The following is an 18,500-nucleotide window of genomic DNA, read 5'->3' on the forward strand; positions in this document are numbered from 1 at the left end:
TTAGACCATACTCTCCACAGATGTTATGCCAAAATTTCAGCCAAATCGGATAATAATTGCGCCCTCTAGGGGCTCAAGAAGTCAAGATCCAAGATAGGTTTATATGACAGCTTTATCAGGTTATGAACCGATTAAGACCATACTTGGCACAATTGTTGGAAGTCATAACAAAACACCTCATGCAAAATTTTAGCCAAATCGGATAAGAATTTCGCCCTCTAGTGGCCAAAGAAGTCAAGATCCAAGATCGGTTTATATGGCAGCTATATCAAAACATGGACCGATGTGGCCCATTTACAATCCCAACCGACCTACACTTAAAAGAAGTATTTGTATTTGAAGCGTCAGCTGAACTCCTACGAAAGTTAGCGTGCTTTCGACAGACGGACGGACATGGCTAGATTGACTTAAAAATGGTCATATTGAAAAACGAAATTGAGTGTTTAAACGCAACTCACTGTCTCAAAATTCGGGAAAATCGCATAATAAATGTGGCTTTTATAGCCATTTATTTTATATATATATATATATCTATTGTTAAAGACTGTAGCGTGATTTCAACAGACAGACGGATGGACGAACAGATGGTTGAACATGACTAGATTGTCATAGATTTTTACGCCGATTAAGAATATATACTCTTTATAGTGTCCAAATAGGATATTTTGGTGTCCCCATCCTTCAGTGGTGGATATCATATGACTTATCATATTTACGCCCAGCTGATATTGGCAATTTTACAGTGACAATTCACAATAGCTGGTATGCTGTATGTTTATGCATAACATCTGTTGTTTAAGACAACTTCAGATAACCCTTAGACCACATCCTTGTTACATTTGTACCAATTTTGACTTTCTGTCCAATTTTTATACCCTCCACCATAGGAAGGGGGTATACTATTTCCGTCATTCTGCTCGAATGACGGAAATAGAAATATTTGTCTGAGATCGTCGTCGAAATATATATTCTTGATCGTCGTGACATTTTATTTCGATCTGTGGTGACACCTCAATTACCAAAGTATTTCTTAACATAGTTGGCATTGCCTGTTGCCTAATTTACTTTAAACTCCAATACATGAAATTGTACATTTTATTTTTAAGTAGGCTATGACTTTTACCTTTAATTGTTTTCTTTTTATTCTGTTCTGTTCATGTTAATTTTGTTATTTTCTTTTGCTTATTGTAACCAAGGAGGCCTTGATTTTTTGTCTTATATATGTGACATCACATTTGAAATTTTTTCAGTCATCTTTTAAACTTCGTAAAATAAACATTAAAATAGTTCCTTTTTATAAAAAATAATTGTGGTGCGTTCTATTTTTGAGGGTTTCTCTGCTAGCCGCCACAGATCTAACCATGTCCGTCCGTCCGTCCCTCTGTCTGTCGAAAGCACGCTAACTTTCGAAGGAGTAAAGCTAGCCGCTTGAAATTTTGCACAAATACTTCTTATTAGTGTAGGTCGGTTGGAATTGTAAATGGGCCATATCGGTCCATGTTTTGATATAGCTGCCATATAAACCGATCTTGGGTCTTGACTTCTTGAGCCTCTAGAGGGCGCAATTCTTATCCGATTGGAATGAAATTTTGCACGACATGTTTTGTCATGACTTCCAACAACAGTACCATGTATGGTTCAAATCGGTCCATAACCTAATAAAGCTGCCCTATAAACCGATCTTGGGTCTTGACTTCTTGAACCTCCAGAGGGCGCAATTCTTATCCGATTGGAATGAAATTTTGCACGACGTGTTTTGTTAAGATATCCAACAACTGTGCCAAGTATGGTTCAAATCGGTCCATAACCTGATATAGCTGCCATATAAACCGATCTGGAATCTTGACTTCTTGAGCCTCTAGAGTTCGCAATTATTATCCGATTTGCCTGAAATTTTGTATTATGGTCTGAATCGGTCTACAGCCTGATACAGCTCCCAAATAAATCGATCGCTCTATTTTACTTCTTGAACCCCCAAAGGGCGAAAGTCTTATTCGAATTTGCTGACATTTTTCACAGGTCTCCCATAAATAATTTAATTGTGGTCCGAACCGGACCATATTTTGATATCGCTCTAATAGCAGAGCAAATCTTTTCTTATATCCTTTTTTGCCTAAGAAGAGATGCCGGGAAAAAAACTCGACAAATGCGATCAATGGTGGAGGGTATACAAGATTCGGCCCGGCCTAACTTAGCACCCTTTTAATTGTTTATATTATTACCAAATTTTAAGATCTGAAACTTCATGATATCACAATGTGCGCCGTTGTCAATGAAATTGTTAAATAATTTCAAAGCTCAATTACTATCCAAAGCGGATAGTGATTGAGCCCTCTAGAAGTCAAATCGGGCAATCGGTTTATATGACAGCTGTATCGGATTATAAACCAATTTGGCACAGTTGTTGGATGTCATATATAAACGCCATATATAATATATATGGATGTCATAAATATTACGTCAAATCGAGTGGTAATTGCGTTTTCTAGAGACTCAAGAAGTTAAATCTGATGATCGGTTTACATGGCGGCTATATCAAGTTTAATGGAGAACATAATTGGCACAGTTGTAAGAAGTCAAAACATATCACATCATACAAGATATCAGCAACTACTCTCCTATTATGCTAATTTGTTAAGACTTTTATAAGACCTTTTATCACTATTCTTTATGCGAAGAACCATGTTATCCAACTTTATCTTTGTATGCTCTGCAATGCACTTCAATTATGGCTCAATTAATATGTCCAACATCTACTTCCAAAGTTTGGCCCAAAAGATTTGATGTCAAATGCATTACATTAAAGATGACTTGTAATAGCTTTACTCATCAAGGCAATTACCCAATTAAATTGGGGTTTACTTTGCAGTACGTGGGTATTTTTTTTATATTCTTCATCCATTCCCTGGCCATTACAATGTCTTTTCCTTGTTCTTTTTTTTTTTTTAGAAGCCACAAGAATGGTAATGTTCTTCATATTTTCATTATAAGAGTAGTTGTACTTCGTGTAATCGAGGCCAGAATACAATGAAGACAAATTGTAAGGAGGTTGGAAAATGTTTGGTTTTTCTTTTTTTTTATTATCTTTTTTTCAGACATTAATGGACGTTAAGCCACAATGGCCAATGGGGTTTAAGAAAGGGCACATTAACAATATCAAATTTTCTGTATTACTATATTGAATTAAATACTTCATTTGGGAGATTTTTTTTAATCGCCATTATTTAACTAAGAATATGGTCGAAAATTGTTTTTTGTGTTTTTTGCATTTTTTTTTTTTACAAACCTTAAGTCCAAGCACAAGTGCTCGAACCAATAGATGGCGTTCTGTTATGATGTACATATTAAGTGAAACTTCTGTACCTGCCAACTTTGGTAAAGCTTTAGAACCGTCAAAGTTAAATGTGTAGGGCATGCGTGATAGCACGTGTAGGGCATGCGGGGAAGATGATGAGACGTTGGAGCATATCCATTGTCATTGCCCGGCTTTCGCGTCTAAGGGATACCGGTACTTAGGTGGAGACACAATACCAGACATGAACCAACTTAGGGGAGTGGTATTGAAAACACTTAAGGATTTCGTAAGTAGCACGGAACTCCTAACTTGACATTTTCTTCTTAGAGATTACTTTTTTGGTTTTTGGAGCACACAACAAGCCGATTACTGACTAAGGTGTATGCCAATAGTGACATTTTTAACCTAACCCAACCATAAGAGAGCACACAAAATTTCGCTAAAATCGCACAACCCATCTCCACCACCCAAAAAGTAAAAGGCACTACCTAAAAACACAAAAGAAGTTCACTTAGTGCTATTTTTTGGCACAAAAGGAGTCCACTTAGTGCTATTTTTTTGGCACAAGGTGTTATCTTTTCGGATTTTGCGTTATCTAAAAGCATCAAATCTAGTGCGAGAAGCACTAAGTTGGTGCTTCGGATCTTGACTTCTTGAGACTCTAAAGTACGTAATTCCTATCAGATTTAGCCGAGGTGTTTTTATAAGACTTCCAATAATTGTGCATAGTATGGTTCAAATCGGTTTATAACCTGATATAGATGCCGTATAAACCGATCGTGGAAATTGACTTCTTTAGCCTGCTTAAGAGAGCGCACTTCTTATGCAATTTGGATTGAATCTTGCAGGATGTGACTTGTTTTGACTTGCCGCACAACTGTGACAAGTATGTTCTCAATTGGTTAAAAACTTTATACAGTAGCCATTTAAAGCCGCCATTTGGACCAAGTTTGGTCCAAATTGGTTCATAATCCGATATAGCTGTCATATAGACCGGTCGGCAAAATTGACTCTCTAGAGGGTTCACTTACTACCCGATTTGGGTGAAAATATAAATGTTTGTATGACTTCAAACAGTCATGAAAAGTATGGCCCATATCGGTCTATACCACAATGTAGCAACTATTCGATCCATGGTGAAAGGTATATAAAATTCGGAACTCTCTAGCTTTTCTTATTTTATTTTAAATTCATTTATTTTATTTTTTATTTAATTTTATTTTGTTTTATTGGCTTATGAGGAGTTTACAGGATGAGGCGTCCCCCAAACACATGGCCCCAAAATAGGTTATCGAATTCGTTTTCTAATCTCAATACCTTTCATTTGAGCCACATATTGGCATGGTCGAAAAATTTTTTCCCTTTGGGGGTGTTTTGGGAAAGGCGTGATGCCCTAAATATATGGTCCTACATTTGGATATCAAATTCGTACTCTACTTCCAAATACCTTTATTTAAGTCTCATATTGCGATGGTCACCAAAAAATAGCTGTTTGTGGGGTATTTTGGGAAAGGAGTAGACCCCCAGAAAATTGGTTCCGAAAATGGGTATCAATTCTTGCTCTACCGCCCAATACCTTTCATTTTAGCCCCACATTGACATGGTCGGTAAATATGCCCGATTTAGGGGTGATTTGGGGATTGGAGTGGTCCCCCAAATACTAAGCTTTGAAAATATATCAGCAACGTGCTCTATTTTCATATATATCTATATATCATTTATTTGAACCCCATATTGCCATTGCCCTCAAAATTGAATATCAAATTCGTTTTCTAATCTCATTTAAACTTCTTATTGCAACAGTCAGCAAATATGTCCGGTTTGGGGTATTGGCCCTAAAAATTATGAATATTTAGTTCCACTCTCTTTAAGACCGGGACGTCCGCTAGAAAGTTGGCCCCTTATGTTGATATCAGATACGTGGTCTACTCCCACATTCCATTAATTTGAGCCCCATATTTCCATAGTCGGCAAACATGACCGGCTTGGAGGGTGTTTTGTGGGATGAGTGAGTTGACCTTGAAAATATATATCGGATTCGTATTCCTCTTTAAAAACCCTCTTATTTGAGCCTCATATTGCAATAGTCAGAAAATAATTACTATTTGGGTGGTGTGGCCCCACATAAACTTTTTCCAGAATATTGATACCAAATTCGTGCTTTACTCCCAAAAAACTTTCATTTGAGCCCCATATTGCTATGGTCGTAAATTTGTCCCCTTTGGGGGACGTTTTTGGTGAGAGGCGGCCCACCAGACACTTGGTCCCATATTTGAATATCAGATTCGTATTCTGTTTTCAAATACCTTTTATTTAAGCCCCATATTGCCATGGTCAGTAAATAAGTCCTGTTTGGGGGGTGTTTTGGGAAAGGGATGGACCCCCAGAAACGTGGTCCCACATTTGGATATCAGATTCGTATTCTACTCGCAAATACCTTTCATTTGAGTCCCATATTGCCATGGCCGGTAAATATGTCCGATTTACGGATGTTTTGGGGCTTGGGGTGGTTGCCCTAGCAATTGGTCCGACAACTGGATATCAGATACGTTTTCTTATCCTAAATACCTTTCATTTGAGTCCCATATTGTTGTGATTGGTCTTAATATATGTTTGGTAGGTTTTAGGGTGGGGCAGCCTCCCTAGATACCCCATCCGAAATTTGGATACCAAATTTTTATTTTTAGGGTACTATATGAGAGCACACAAAATTTCGCTTAAATCGCAACACCTATCTCCGAGATCTGGCCTTTCTTGAAAATTAGGGTAAGGGGGAGGGTCCACCCCCCTTCAGATATCAAAAAATGTAGTACCCTATTTTTACCACGGGATCGTTATGCACCATCTGTGAAAATTTCAAGAAAATCGGTTCAGCCGTTTCTGAGTCTATAAGGAACACACAAACATACAAACAAACACAAATTGATTCTTATATATAAGATATTTTATTTTATTGTATTTTATTTTATTTTATTTTATTGTATTTTATTTTATTTTATTTTATTTTATTTTATTTTATTTTATTTTATTTTATTTTATTTTATTTTATTTTATTTTATTTTATTTTATTTTATTTTATTTTATTTTATTTTATTTTATTTTATTTTATTTTATTTTATTTTATTTTATTTTATTTTATTTTATTTTATTTTATTTTATTTTATTTTATTTTATTTTATTTTATTTTATTTTATTTTATTTTATTTTATTTTATTTCATTTTATTTTATTTTATTTTATTTTATTTTATTTTATTTTATTTTATTTTATTTTGTTTTATTTTTTGTTTTGTTTCATTTACTTTTTCTATTTCCCAAAACCTCATTCATTTAAAGTTGTATGTGTATCTATTTTTATATTAAGTCGCCCTTTATAGCTTGATAACATATTAATAATTACCCTTTCGCGTATTGTTGTTTTCTTCCCCTGTCTCATGGGTAAGAGGCCTACTCACCTAATTGGTTTTGAAATGTCAATTGCATTTCAATTCAGTGCCTCTACAGAATTTGAATTGATTTTATCACGCGTTTGGTGTTTGCCCATGTCATTCATCGATCGATCAACGATACATTACTCAACCAATTTTATACTTATTTGATTAAGAAGTGTTTTCTTTGTTGTTGTTGTTGATAGCACTTGTGTTGAGTTTCATCTACATTGGGAAATAGCGTCTGCCAATAAATTGCGCGAATCAAAACAAAACCAAAGAAATATTTTTATTTTCTTTTATTTTAATAAAACTTAGAATGAACTTTAAACAAATATACTTTTTTTCTAAAGCAAGCTAAAAGTAACATCTGATAACTGACAGAAGAAAGAATGCAATTACAGAGTCACAAGCTGTGAAAAAATTTGTCAACGCCGACTATATGAAAAATCCGCAATTACTTTTTGGGCAACCCAATATTTTATGGTATTTTATTTTATTTTACTTTATTCTATTTTATTTCATTTTATTTTATTTCATTTCATTTCATTTCATACCATTTCATTCCATTTCATTCCATTTCATTCCATTTCATTCCATTTCATTCCATTTCATTCCATTTCATTCCATTTCATTTCATTCCATTTCATTTCATTTCACTTCATTCCATTTCACTTCATTTCATTTCATTTTATTTTATTTTATTTTATTTTATTTTATTTTATTTTATTTTATTTTATTTTATTTTATTTTATTTTATTTTATTTTATTTTATTTTATTTTATTTTATTTTATTTTATTTTATTTTATTTTATTTTATTTTATTTTATTTTATTTTATTTTATTTTATTTTATTTTATTTTATTTTATTTTATTTTATTTTTTTTTTTTTAGTTTATTTTATTTTGCTTATTTTATTTATATTATTTAATTTATTCATGGCAAGTGATTTTTGTTCCAAATTATAAATTTATTATATTCTATAATAGATTTATCTAACACAACTACAAATTTTTTTAATATTAACGAATTGAGCCCCCTTGGGGAACCTACAGTTCTAAAAATGCACATGCCCTATCGCTGCTTAATCGCAAAATTATTTAAATTAAAGTGCTGTGTTTTTTTTTGTTTTTTTTTTCGTAAAACAGTCACTCTCGTTCACCCATAGTCACAGACAGTCATCATCTGGCCATAAAATTGATTAATGAAAATGTTATTCATAAGCAATACGTTAAGTGACTATAGCTGCTTAATTAGAATATTGCTAAATATGATGTTGCGTTTACGCTGAAGGAACGAAAAAATCGCAAAAGCTGAAATAAAAGCAAAAAGTACTACAAAAATGGAATAGGCTGCCTGGCATTGGGTTTGGGCTTGGGATGCATTTTAATCGGCTCATTGCCAATCACAAATCCAGACTCAGTATCAACTGTGGGTACAGGCGGCATGAGAGGCCGACAGGCATTAGAAGCTGGCCATTACACTGAGATGTGTGTGACTCGTGTTGGCGTTGCTATTCATTGAATATGGATGGATGCATGGAATGTGATTGATTTGTTGGCAAATTCCTAAGAATGGTGGTGCAGTTATTTAATTACTAGGATTTTGTTTGGATTTTTTTCACTACAGAAGTTATTAATTATTACATATTCAGTAAATGCAAGACCATAAGGAGATTATCGAATGAGCCGATTGTGGATTTATTATGGAATAATTTCCTTTGCAAAAAATATTAAAAATAATAAATATTGAAAATAGCCTTAAATATGGCAAAGGGTACAAAAACTGCCCTTTCTTTAGGGAAATGATACTTAAACAACAATTTCGTTTGGAGAATGATACTTAAACAACCATTTCTCTAGGGAAATGGTACTGGAAAAACTCTTTCCTTAAGGAAATGCTACTCAAATTGCGTTTTTTTTTTAGGGCAAGGGTACTAAAAGTAAACTTACCAAAGGTAAAGGGTTCTAAAACTACCATATCCCTGGGGAAAGGATACTAAAACTACCCTCACTTTAGAAAAATGACACTTAAACTACCCATTCCATAGAAAAACTATACTTAAATAACCCTTTCTTAAGCGATATGGTACATAAACCTCTCTTTCTTTAGGGAGAGGTTATAAAAATTCTCTTTCCTTAGCGAAAGGGTAAATGCAAAATGCAAATTTTGCCCATGAACATTCCACTAAGGAACAGGGGCAAACTTCTCACATATCAATGAGTGCAGTCCGATTTAAGTTTTAAGCTCAATGATAGGGGACCTCCTTTTTATAGCCGAGTCCGAAAGGCGTGCCGCAGTGCGACACCTCTTTGGAGAAAAGTTTTACATGGCATAGTACATCATAAATGTTGCCAGCATTAGGAAGGGAAAACTAGCGCTGAAAATTTTTTCTGATGATCTCGCCAGGATTCAAACCAATGCTTTCAGCGTCATAGGCGGACATACTAACCTCTGCGCTACGGTGGCCTCCAAAGCGAAACTATAATTTCCTTAGGGGAAGGGTACTAAAACCTACCCTTGCTCAGGGAAAGGGTATTAAAACCAACTTTTCCTTACGGAATTTCCTTACGGAAAGGATACTAAATCAACCCTTTTCTAAGGGATAGGAAAGTTTTACATGGGATAGGAAGGGATAGAAAAGTTTTACGGAAAGGATACTAAATCAACCCTTTTCTAAGGGATAGGGTACTTAGGGTGGTTTTAAGTTTTTCCTTAAGAAAAGGTACTAAAACCAACGTTTCCTTAAGGAAAGGGTACTAAAACTATTGTACCTCTTTCTTAGAGAAATGGTACCAAAACTACTTAAGAAAAGAGTACTACAACTATCCTTTCCTTAGGAAAAGGGTACTAAAACGACCCTTTCCTTAGGGAAAGGGTACTAAAACTACCCTTTCCTTAGGAAAGGATACTAAAACTTCCCTTCTTTTGGGAAAGGGTACTAAAGCTACACCTTTTTTAGGGAAAGGGAACTAGAACTTTCCTTTACCTAGGCAATGGGTTCTAAAACTATTCTATGGTAAGGGTAATACAACTACAACTAGGAAAGGGTACTAAAACTATCCTTTCCTTAGGGAAAGGGTACTAAAATTATCTTTTCCTTAGAGAAAAGTTGTTATAACTAGCCTTTCCTTATGGAAAGGGTACTATAACTACCCTTTCCTCAGAGAAAAGGTAATGAAACTACCCCTTCCTTAGGGAAAGGGTACTAAAACTACCCCTACCTTAGGGAAAGTGTATTAAAACTACCCTTTCCTAAGGGAAAGACTACCAAAAATACACTTTCCTTGGGGAATGGGTACTTAAACTACCTTTTCCTTGGGGAAAGGGGAATAAAACTGACCTTTTCTTAGGGACAGGGTACTAAAATTTCCCTTTTCTTATTGAAAGGGTACTATAACTACCCTCTGCTTAGGGTATTATAACTACCCTCCCCTTTCCCTAGGCAACTGGTACTAAAACTATCCTTTCCTTAGGGAAAGGGTAATAAAACTGCAATTGGGAGAGGGTACTAAAGTCGCCCTTTCCTTAGGGAGAGGGTACTAAAATTACCTTTTTCTTAGGGAAAGGGTAATAAAGCTACCCTTTCCTTAAGGAAAGGGTAATTAAACTACCCTTCCCTTGGGGAAAGGGTACAAAAACTATCCTTTCCTTAGGGAAAGTGTACTAAAACAACACTTTCCTTAGGGAAAGGTTACTTAAACTATCCGTTCCTTAGAGAAAAGGTTCTAAAACTTCTCTTACCTTAGGGAAAGGAAATAGAACTAACTCTTTCCTTAGCGAAAGGGTAATAAAACTAAACTTTCCTTAAAAACTACCCTTTCCTTATGGAAAGGTTACTAAAACTTTCCTTTCCTTAGGTAAAGGGTACTTAAACTACCCTTTGCTTAAGTAAAGGGTACTTAAACTACCCTTTGCTTAGGAAAAGGGTACTGAAAATACCCTTTGCTTAGGGAAAGGGTACTAAAAATACCCTTTTTCTAGGAAAAGTGTACAAAAAATACCCTTTTTCTAGGGAAAGTGAACTAAAACTACCATGTCCTTTGTAAGAGGGTACTAAAATCGCCCTTTTACTTAGGGAGAGGGCACTTAAATTACCTTTTCCTTAGGGAAAGGTTAATAAAGCTTAAGGAAAGGGTACTAAAACTATCCTTTCCTTAGGGAAAGTGTACTAAAACTATCTTTCCCTTAGGGAAAGGGTGCTGTTACTTCCCTTTCCTTAGGAAAAGGGTACCAAAACCACCTTTACCTTAGGGGGAGGGTGCTTAAACTATACTGTCTTTAGGGAAAGGTTACTAAAACCATCCATCCGTAGGGAAAGGGTACTTAAACTACCCTTTCCTTAAGGAAATGGTACTAAAACTTCCCTTTCGTTAGGAAAAGGGTGCTTAAACTATTTTTTACTTAGGGAAAGGATACTAAAACACCTTTTCCTTAGGAAAAGAGTACTAAAACTTCACTTCCCTTAGGGGAAGGGTACTTAAATTACCCTTTTTCTAGGGAAAAGGTACTAAAACTACGTTCTACTTATAAAAGCGTACTAAAACTACCTTTTACTTAGGAAAGGGTACTAAAACTATCCTTAGTAAAATATTTCTATCCTTTGGGAATGTGTATTAACACTATTCTTTTTACTGGGAAAGAGTACTAAAACTACCCTTTACTTAGAAAATGGTACTAAAACTATCCTTTTCTTAGGAAATGGTACCAAAACTATCCTCTCCTTAGGGAAAGTGTACTTAAACTACCGTTTCCTTAGGGAAAGTGTAAAAAAACTATTCTTTCCTTAGGAAATTTGTACTAAAACTACCTTCTTCTTAGAGAAAGTGTACTAAAACTACATTTACCTTAGGGAAAGAGTACTAAAAATACCCTTTCCTTAGGGAGAGTGTGCTCAAACTACCCTTTTCTGAGAGAAAGGGTGCTAAAACAAAAGAACAACCAATTAGCCTATTTGTTGAATAATTTATTTCATATATTTAACATTTATAAAGGATTAGTAAAAACAGTTTTCGTTTGAATGAATTATTTCAATTACTTCCTATTCAAATTCATTTCATTTAGTTAACAAATATTGCTTCTATTTTTATTTCATATGAATTATTCAAAGCCCGTTTGGGGATGAATTCATGCATTAAGTGAACCAAAAACTCAAACAAAATATGAGATATGAGATGAATAGCAATAGTTGTGCGAATACTAAAAACACTAAAAATAGAAATGTATAATTTAAAAAAAAAATTTTTTTTTTAATAATAGATTGAATGAAATCAAATTGTTTATCATATGAGAAGGTTGATTAATAAAAACTTTTTAAAGTCTCTTAGTAATTGAATATATAAAAATACCCATTGTTCCAACTTTTTGGAATATATTACATTGGGTGAATGATTTTGTTGATTAATAATACGGATGTTATATCTATAATAATTATATGGTAGAAAATTTGTCCATTAGGCCCCAGTAGTAGACTACGAATATGGTCAGGAAGTAGGAATAGGCTTTAGAATTTATTCATAACGGACGGGGCGGACCCTCCACCGTTACCCCAAAAACACCATCCAAAATCAAAAGTGGACCGATAAGGACAATATGGGTATAAAATGAAAAGTATGCGGGAGTAGATAACGAATCTGGCATACAAATTCATGTCGAAGTATAGGAGGTCACTCCACCCCCACAAAAATGCTCAAAATGGGCACATTAGCCAATTACGGATATATGGGTCTAGGTTTGTTTGTTCCGTATAGACTGAAAAACGGCAGAACCGAAATTTTCTCGAAATTTTCGCATATTGTGTAGGTTGGTCTGCAAGGAAACAGAGGCTATATAATTTTTCGGTATCGGAAGGGGGACGGACCCTCCCCCTTATGGCAAAACATAACCCAAAATCAGAGGAGACTGATCGGGACAATATAGGTATGAAAAGTAAGGTATTGGAGAGTAGAATACGAATATGGTATTAAAATTTGAGGTTAAGTACCCATCGGGCCGCCCCAACTCCAAAACTCCCCCAAACAGACATATTGGATGTTCATTTCAATATGGGGCTCAAATGAAAGGTATTCGGGAGTAGATTTCGAATCTGGCATACAAAATCAGATCGAAGTATAAGGAGTCACGCCACCCCTCAACAACGCCATTAGACCAATTATGGCTATATGATAATTGGCTGAGCCGATTTTCTTAAAATTTTCATAGATTGTGTACGTTTGCCTGGAAGGAAACATAGGCTATATAATTTTTAGATATCGGGTGGAGGCGGACCCTCCCCCTTACCCCAAAACGCCTCCCATATCCGAAAGGGGTTCGATGGGCACAATAAGGGTACCAAATGAAAGGTATTGGAGACCAGAAAACGAGGGGGGCGGACCCTCCCCCTTACTCCAAAAGTACTACCTTAAAATTAAAGTAGACCGATCGGGACAATATGGGATTGAAATGAAAGGTATTCAAGAGTAGAGTACGAATTTCATAATAAAAGTGGGGTCCAAGTACCTGGGGTGCAGCCCCAGCCCCAAAACCCCTTCAAATAGGTTTATTTGACTATCATGACAATATGGGACTCAAATGAAAGGTATTCGGGAGTAGATTACGAATATAGTCAGGAAGTAGGAATAGGCTTCAAAATTTATGGATAACGAAAGGGGCGGACCCTACACCGTTACCCCAAAAATACCACCCAAAATCAAAAGTGGACCGCTAAGGACAACATGGGTATCAAATGAAAAGTATGAGGGAGTAGCTAACGAATCTGGCATACAAATTCATGTCGAAGTATAGGAGGTCACTCCACCCCCACAAAAATGCTCAAAATGGGCACATTAGCCAATTACGGATATATGGGTCTAGGTTTGTTTGTTCCGTATAGACTGAAAAACGGCAGAACCGAAATTTTCTCGAAATTTTCGCATATTGTGTAGGTTGGTCTGGAAGGAAACAGAGGCTATATAATTTTTCGGTATCGGAAGGGGGACGAATCCTCCCCCTTATGGTAAAACATAACCCAAAATCAGAGGAGACTGATCGGGACAATATAGGTATGAAAAGTAAGGTATTGGAGAGTAGAATACGAATATGGTATTAAAATTTGAGGTTAAGTACCCATCGGGCCGCCCCAACTCCAAAACTCCCCCAAACAGACATATTGGATGTTCATTTCAATATGGGGCTCAAATGAAAGGTATTCGGGAGTAGATTTCGAATCTGGCATACAAAATCAGATCGAAGTATAAGGAGTCACGCCACCCCTCAACAACGCCATTAGACCCATTATGGCTATATCATAATTGGCTGAACCGATTTTCTTAAAATTTTCATAGATTGTGTACGTTTGCCTGGAAGGAAACATAGGCTATATAATTTTTAGATATCGGGTGGAGGCGGACCCTCCCCCTTACCCCAAAAACGCCACCCATATCCGAAAGGGGTTCGATGGGCACAATAAGGGTACCAAATGAAAGGTATTGGAGACCAGAAAACGAGGGGGGCGGACCCTCCCCTTACTCCAAAAGTACTACCTTAAAATTAAAGTAGACCGATCGGGACAATATGGGATTGAAATGAAAGGTATTCAAGAGTAGAGTACGAATTTCATAATAAAAGTTGGGTCCAAGTACCTGGGGGCCGTCCCAGCCCCAAACCCCTTCAAATAGGTTTATTTGACTATCATGACAATATGGGACTCAAATGAAAGGTATTCGGGAGTAGATTACGAATATAGTCAGGAAGTAGGAATAGGCTTTAAAATTTATAGATAACGAAAGGGGCGGACCCTACACCGTTACCCCAAAAATACCACCCAAAATCAAAAGTGGACCGCTAAGGACAACATGGGTATGAAATGAAAAGTATGAGGGAGTAGCTAACGAATCTGGCATACAAATTCATGTCGAGGTATAGAGGGTTACCCCACCCCCACAAAAACGCCCAAAATGGGCACATTAGCCAATCACGGATATATGGGACTCGGTTTGTTTGTTCCATGTAGACTGAAAAACCGCAGAACCGATTTTCTCGAAATTTTCGCATATTCTGTATTCTGAAGGAAACATCGGCCATATAATTTTTAAATATCGGAAAGGGGTCGGAGCCTCCCCTTTATGCCAAAACACTACCTAAAATCAAAAGTGGACCGATGGCCACATAAGCCAATCACGGATATATGGGACTCGGTTTGTTTGTTCCATGTAGACTGAAAAACCGCAGAACCGATTTTCTCGAAATTTTCACATATTCTGTATTCTGAAGGAAACATAGGCTATGTAATTTTTAGATATCGGAAGGGGGTCGGAGCCTCCCCCTTATGCCAAAAACACAAGCTAAAATCAAAAGTGGACCCATTGGGACAATATAGGTATCAAATGAAAGGTATTAGAGAATATAATACGAATATGGTATTAAAAGTTGTGTCTAAGTACCCAGTGGCCCCCTCCCCCCCCAATTCCAAAACTTCTCTAAGCAGATATATTCGAAGTTCATGCCAATATGCGACTCAAATGAAAAGTATTAGGGAGTAGATTACAAATATGGCATAAAATATTAGGTCCAAGTAATGGGAGTTCGCCCATTCCCAAACACCCCCAAATGGGTATATTAGCCCACCATGGCTATATGGCACTCGAATGAAAGGTATTTGAGAGTAGAAAACGAATTTGATACCCAATTTTGGAGCCAAGTGTTTTGGGGTACGCTCTAAAGCACCCCCTTAATTGAACTTCATTTTCGCTGGGAATAAAGAACGAATTTGATACCTATTTTCAGTGCAAAGAGCCGGTGGCCGCCCCAACCCCAAAACAACCTCCAAACGGTTCATATTTACCGGCCCTGGCAATATTGGGCTCAAATTAAATGGATTTGGAAGTGGAGCACGAATTTGATATCCATATTTGAGTCGAAATGTCTGAGGTGCCATCCCTCCCCATTACCCTAAGGAAGAACATTACCAACGGGGACCGAGAAGGGGCAAATTCTCACACATCAATGAGTGCTTTCCTATTCAAGTCTAAACTCAATGTTGAGGAAGCTTTTTTATAGTGGAGTCCGAACGGCATTCCGCAGTGCGACTTCGCTTTGGGGAAAATTTTTTTAAATTACCATGCCATTGTACCTCGCCCATGACGGCAACATTAAGAGGGGATAAACACTGCTTTGTCCAATGTTCTCGCCAGGATTCGAACGCGTTCAGCTTCATAGGCAACAATGATACGAATTCTATATCCGGATTTGGGGCAAAGTGTCTCCACCCTAAACAGATATTAGAGAGTTAAAGAAGGCGCAGCGGAGCGGGCCCGGTTCGGCTAGTTTAAGATAAAAATGATTGCCAATCTTCACTATAATCTCTATCTTTTTTTAGCCAATACCCAATTATCTGATCTTTGTCATATTTCCATTGGCATATGAGAAAATTCTGATTTAAAATGTCTTAATTTATGATTTGGGCAGGGGGTGCTATTTTGTGTTTTGAAATTTCATTCATCAAATATTTGCCTTTAGTTTTTGTGTTGGTAAACACCAAACCTGTCACATAAAAATTAAACATTGAAGTGTGAAACTTGGCGGCATCATTAACAGGGATTTTTGTTTTCACCTTTCATTGCATGCAAATATTTTGAAAATCAAATAAAAACTGTTCATACGAAAGTGTAAATATTGATGAATGTTTTAATGGCGAGATTTGCCAGCAGCAAATATGAATCACATAATGGGCAATGGGCTGAGAGGATTGTAATAAAGGGTGATTTTTTTGAGGTTAGGATTTTCATGCATTAGTATTTGACAGATCACGTGGGATTTCAGACATGGTGTCAAAGAGAAAGATGCTCAGTATGCTTTGACATTTCATCATGAATAGACTTACTAACGAGCAACGCTTGCAAATCATTGAATTTTATTACCAAAATCAGTGTTCGGTTCGAAATGTGTTCAAATTTTGACAAATTTTGTTCAGCGATGAGGCTCATTTCTGGTTGAATGGCTACGTAAATAAGCAAAATTGCCGCATTTGGAGTGAAGAGCAACCAGAAGCCGTTCAAGAACTGCTCATGCATCCCGAAAAATGCACTGTTTGGTGTGGTTTGTACGCTGGTGGAATCATTGGACCGTATTTTTTCAAAGATGCTGTTGGACGCAACGTTACGGTGAATGAACACATTTCGAACCGAACACTGATTTTGGTAATAAAATTCAATGATTTGCAAGCGTTGCTCGTTAGTAAGTCTATTCATGATGAAATGTCAAAGCATACTGAGCATCTTTCTCTTTGACACCATGTCTGAAATCCCACGTGATCTGTCAAATACTAATGCATGAAAATCCTAACCTCAAAAAAATCACCCTTTATAAACAAGTCGATGGTATTAAATAATATAAACAAAGGGCCTACAAGCTTAGTGGGGTCAAAGTTTGGCTGGGCCTTACAGAGTCCAGAGGTTTCAGGAAAAAAATGTCCCGCCTTCCCAGAATTTTAATTAGCATAAATTTCTTGCTTTGTTTAATCTATAAATTCTAAATTTTTTTTCTCTGCTTACCTCTCGCCTTCTTGGACAGTGTCCTCAGCAATAGCACTATGGTCTCTTTGCTCCATTTCTGTGTATCCAATGCTTGCTGATACTCCGAGTGCACTTTGTCGTGCACGACTACGGCACAAAAAAAGCACACCGAGTTGCCTTTGGTTTGAGTGTCCTCATTCTGATAGATCAACACGGTGCGGGTCCAATTGAAACTATCCAAAATGCCCAGCATGGCATTGCCCAAATTATTGGCCAAAGAGCCTCGCAGCCTAGTCAAGGTGGGATAGGATGAGGCTTTATTGCCAAAATCTTTGGCACTGCCGCCCGAGGTGAGTACGGGTATGCCCCAGGCGCCAGCATAACGGGAGATCGGAGCCAAAACATATTCACAGGACAGACCCATGACAGCATTTATCTCCTCTCGCTCCATGTAGATTTCAAAGAACCCTATGGGCCCATGTATCGAAGAGCAATTGGTATCCCTCGATATCAGGGTTATATCAATTTGGGCATTGTGGGCAAAGCCCAGGCGACGCTGCACATGATGAATGGCCAGCTCCAGCACAGCCAAAACCTTGACCATAACACAGTCATTCTTATTGTCCAACTCAACGCTGGGCAAGAGGACAGCAAATACTAAATTCTTTCTAGGAATTGTGGTATCATTGGCATAGAGGGCCCAGTTGGGTGCCCTAAACTCCTGTATCATCTCAGTGCCGGCCATGGGATCACTGGATACTTTGCGCAGCAAGTGGGCATCATTAAGCGGGTGGTTGTTGAGGAACAATGGCAGCAGCAATAGAAGATGAAGAGATCCACTGGCAGCAGGTACATAGAAATTCAATTTCATTTTATGTTGTTCAATCTAAGAAAATACGCTTTACTAGTTGGTGGTTTGTAGTTGCTAGAGTTGGCTTTTGAGATTCTAGGCTTACTTTTTTGGTTTTTTGTTCACATTAATTTTTTTGTGTTTTTTTTTTGAATTTTGTTTTGGCATTAATCACTTTTTTCTTTTCATGGTTAATATTTTTTTCTTGTTGAACTTGTGGTTAGTGTTGTTTTTTTTTGTTTTTAAATTTTGGTATTGTTTATCACTTAGCCTCAGGGAGGTCTCTTTTGTTGAGTTTTTTTGGTTTTCTGTTGAATTTTCAAATTTTCTTTTTCTTTGTAGTAGTTTATTTCAAATTATGCACACATTCATCTGTTCATTGTCCTTGTGTTGTTCACAAAATTTTTGTTTATCGCTACATTTTTCTGTAAAATTTAAA

The 18,500-nt window shown here is 36.6% G+C and overlaps 1 protein-coding gene across 3 annotated transcripts in view; it reads right to left on the minus strand.

Moving 5' to 3' along the window:
• LOC106081887 (atrial natriuretic peptide receptor 1) overlaps positions 1-18,500 on the minus strand; it is a 256,721-nt gene that overhangs the window by 64,940 nt on the left and 173,281 nt on the right. For 2 of the 3 annotated variants that reach the window (XM_059361875.1, XM_059361876.1), the window contains exon 2: positions 17,251-18,486. The exons of the other annotated variant lie outside the window; for it this stretch is intronic. In XM_059361875.1, coding sequence (XP_059217858.1) covers positions 17,251-18,082 — 832 coding nt within the window. In that variant the 5' untranslated portion in view covers positions 18,083-18,486. The remainder of the gene's footprint in view (positions 1-17,250; positions 18,487-18,500) is intronic. 3 annotated transcript variants of the gene reach the window in all.

Source organism: Stomoxys calcitrans, chromosome 2, assembly GCF_963082655.1.
Source record: "Stomoxys calcitrans chromosome 2, idStoCalc2.1, whole genome shotgun sequence".
NCBI classification, from domain to species: Eukaryota; Metazoa; Arthropoda; class Insecta; order Diptera; family Muscidae; genus Stomoxys; species Stomoxys calcitrans.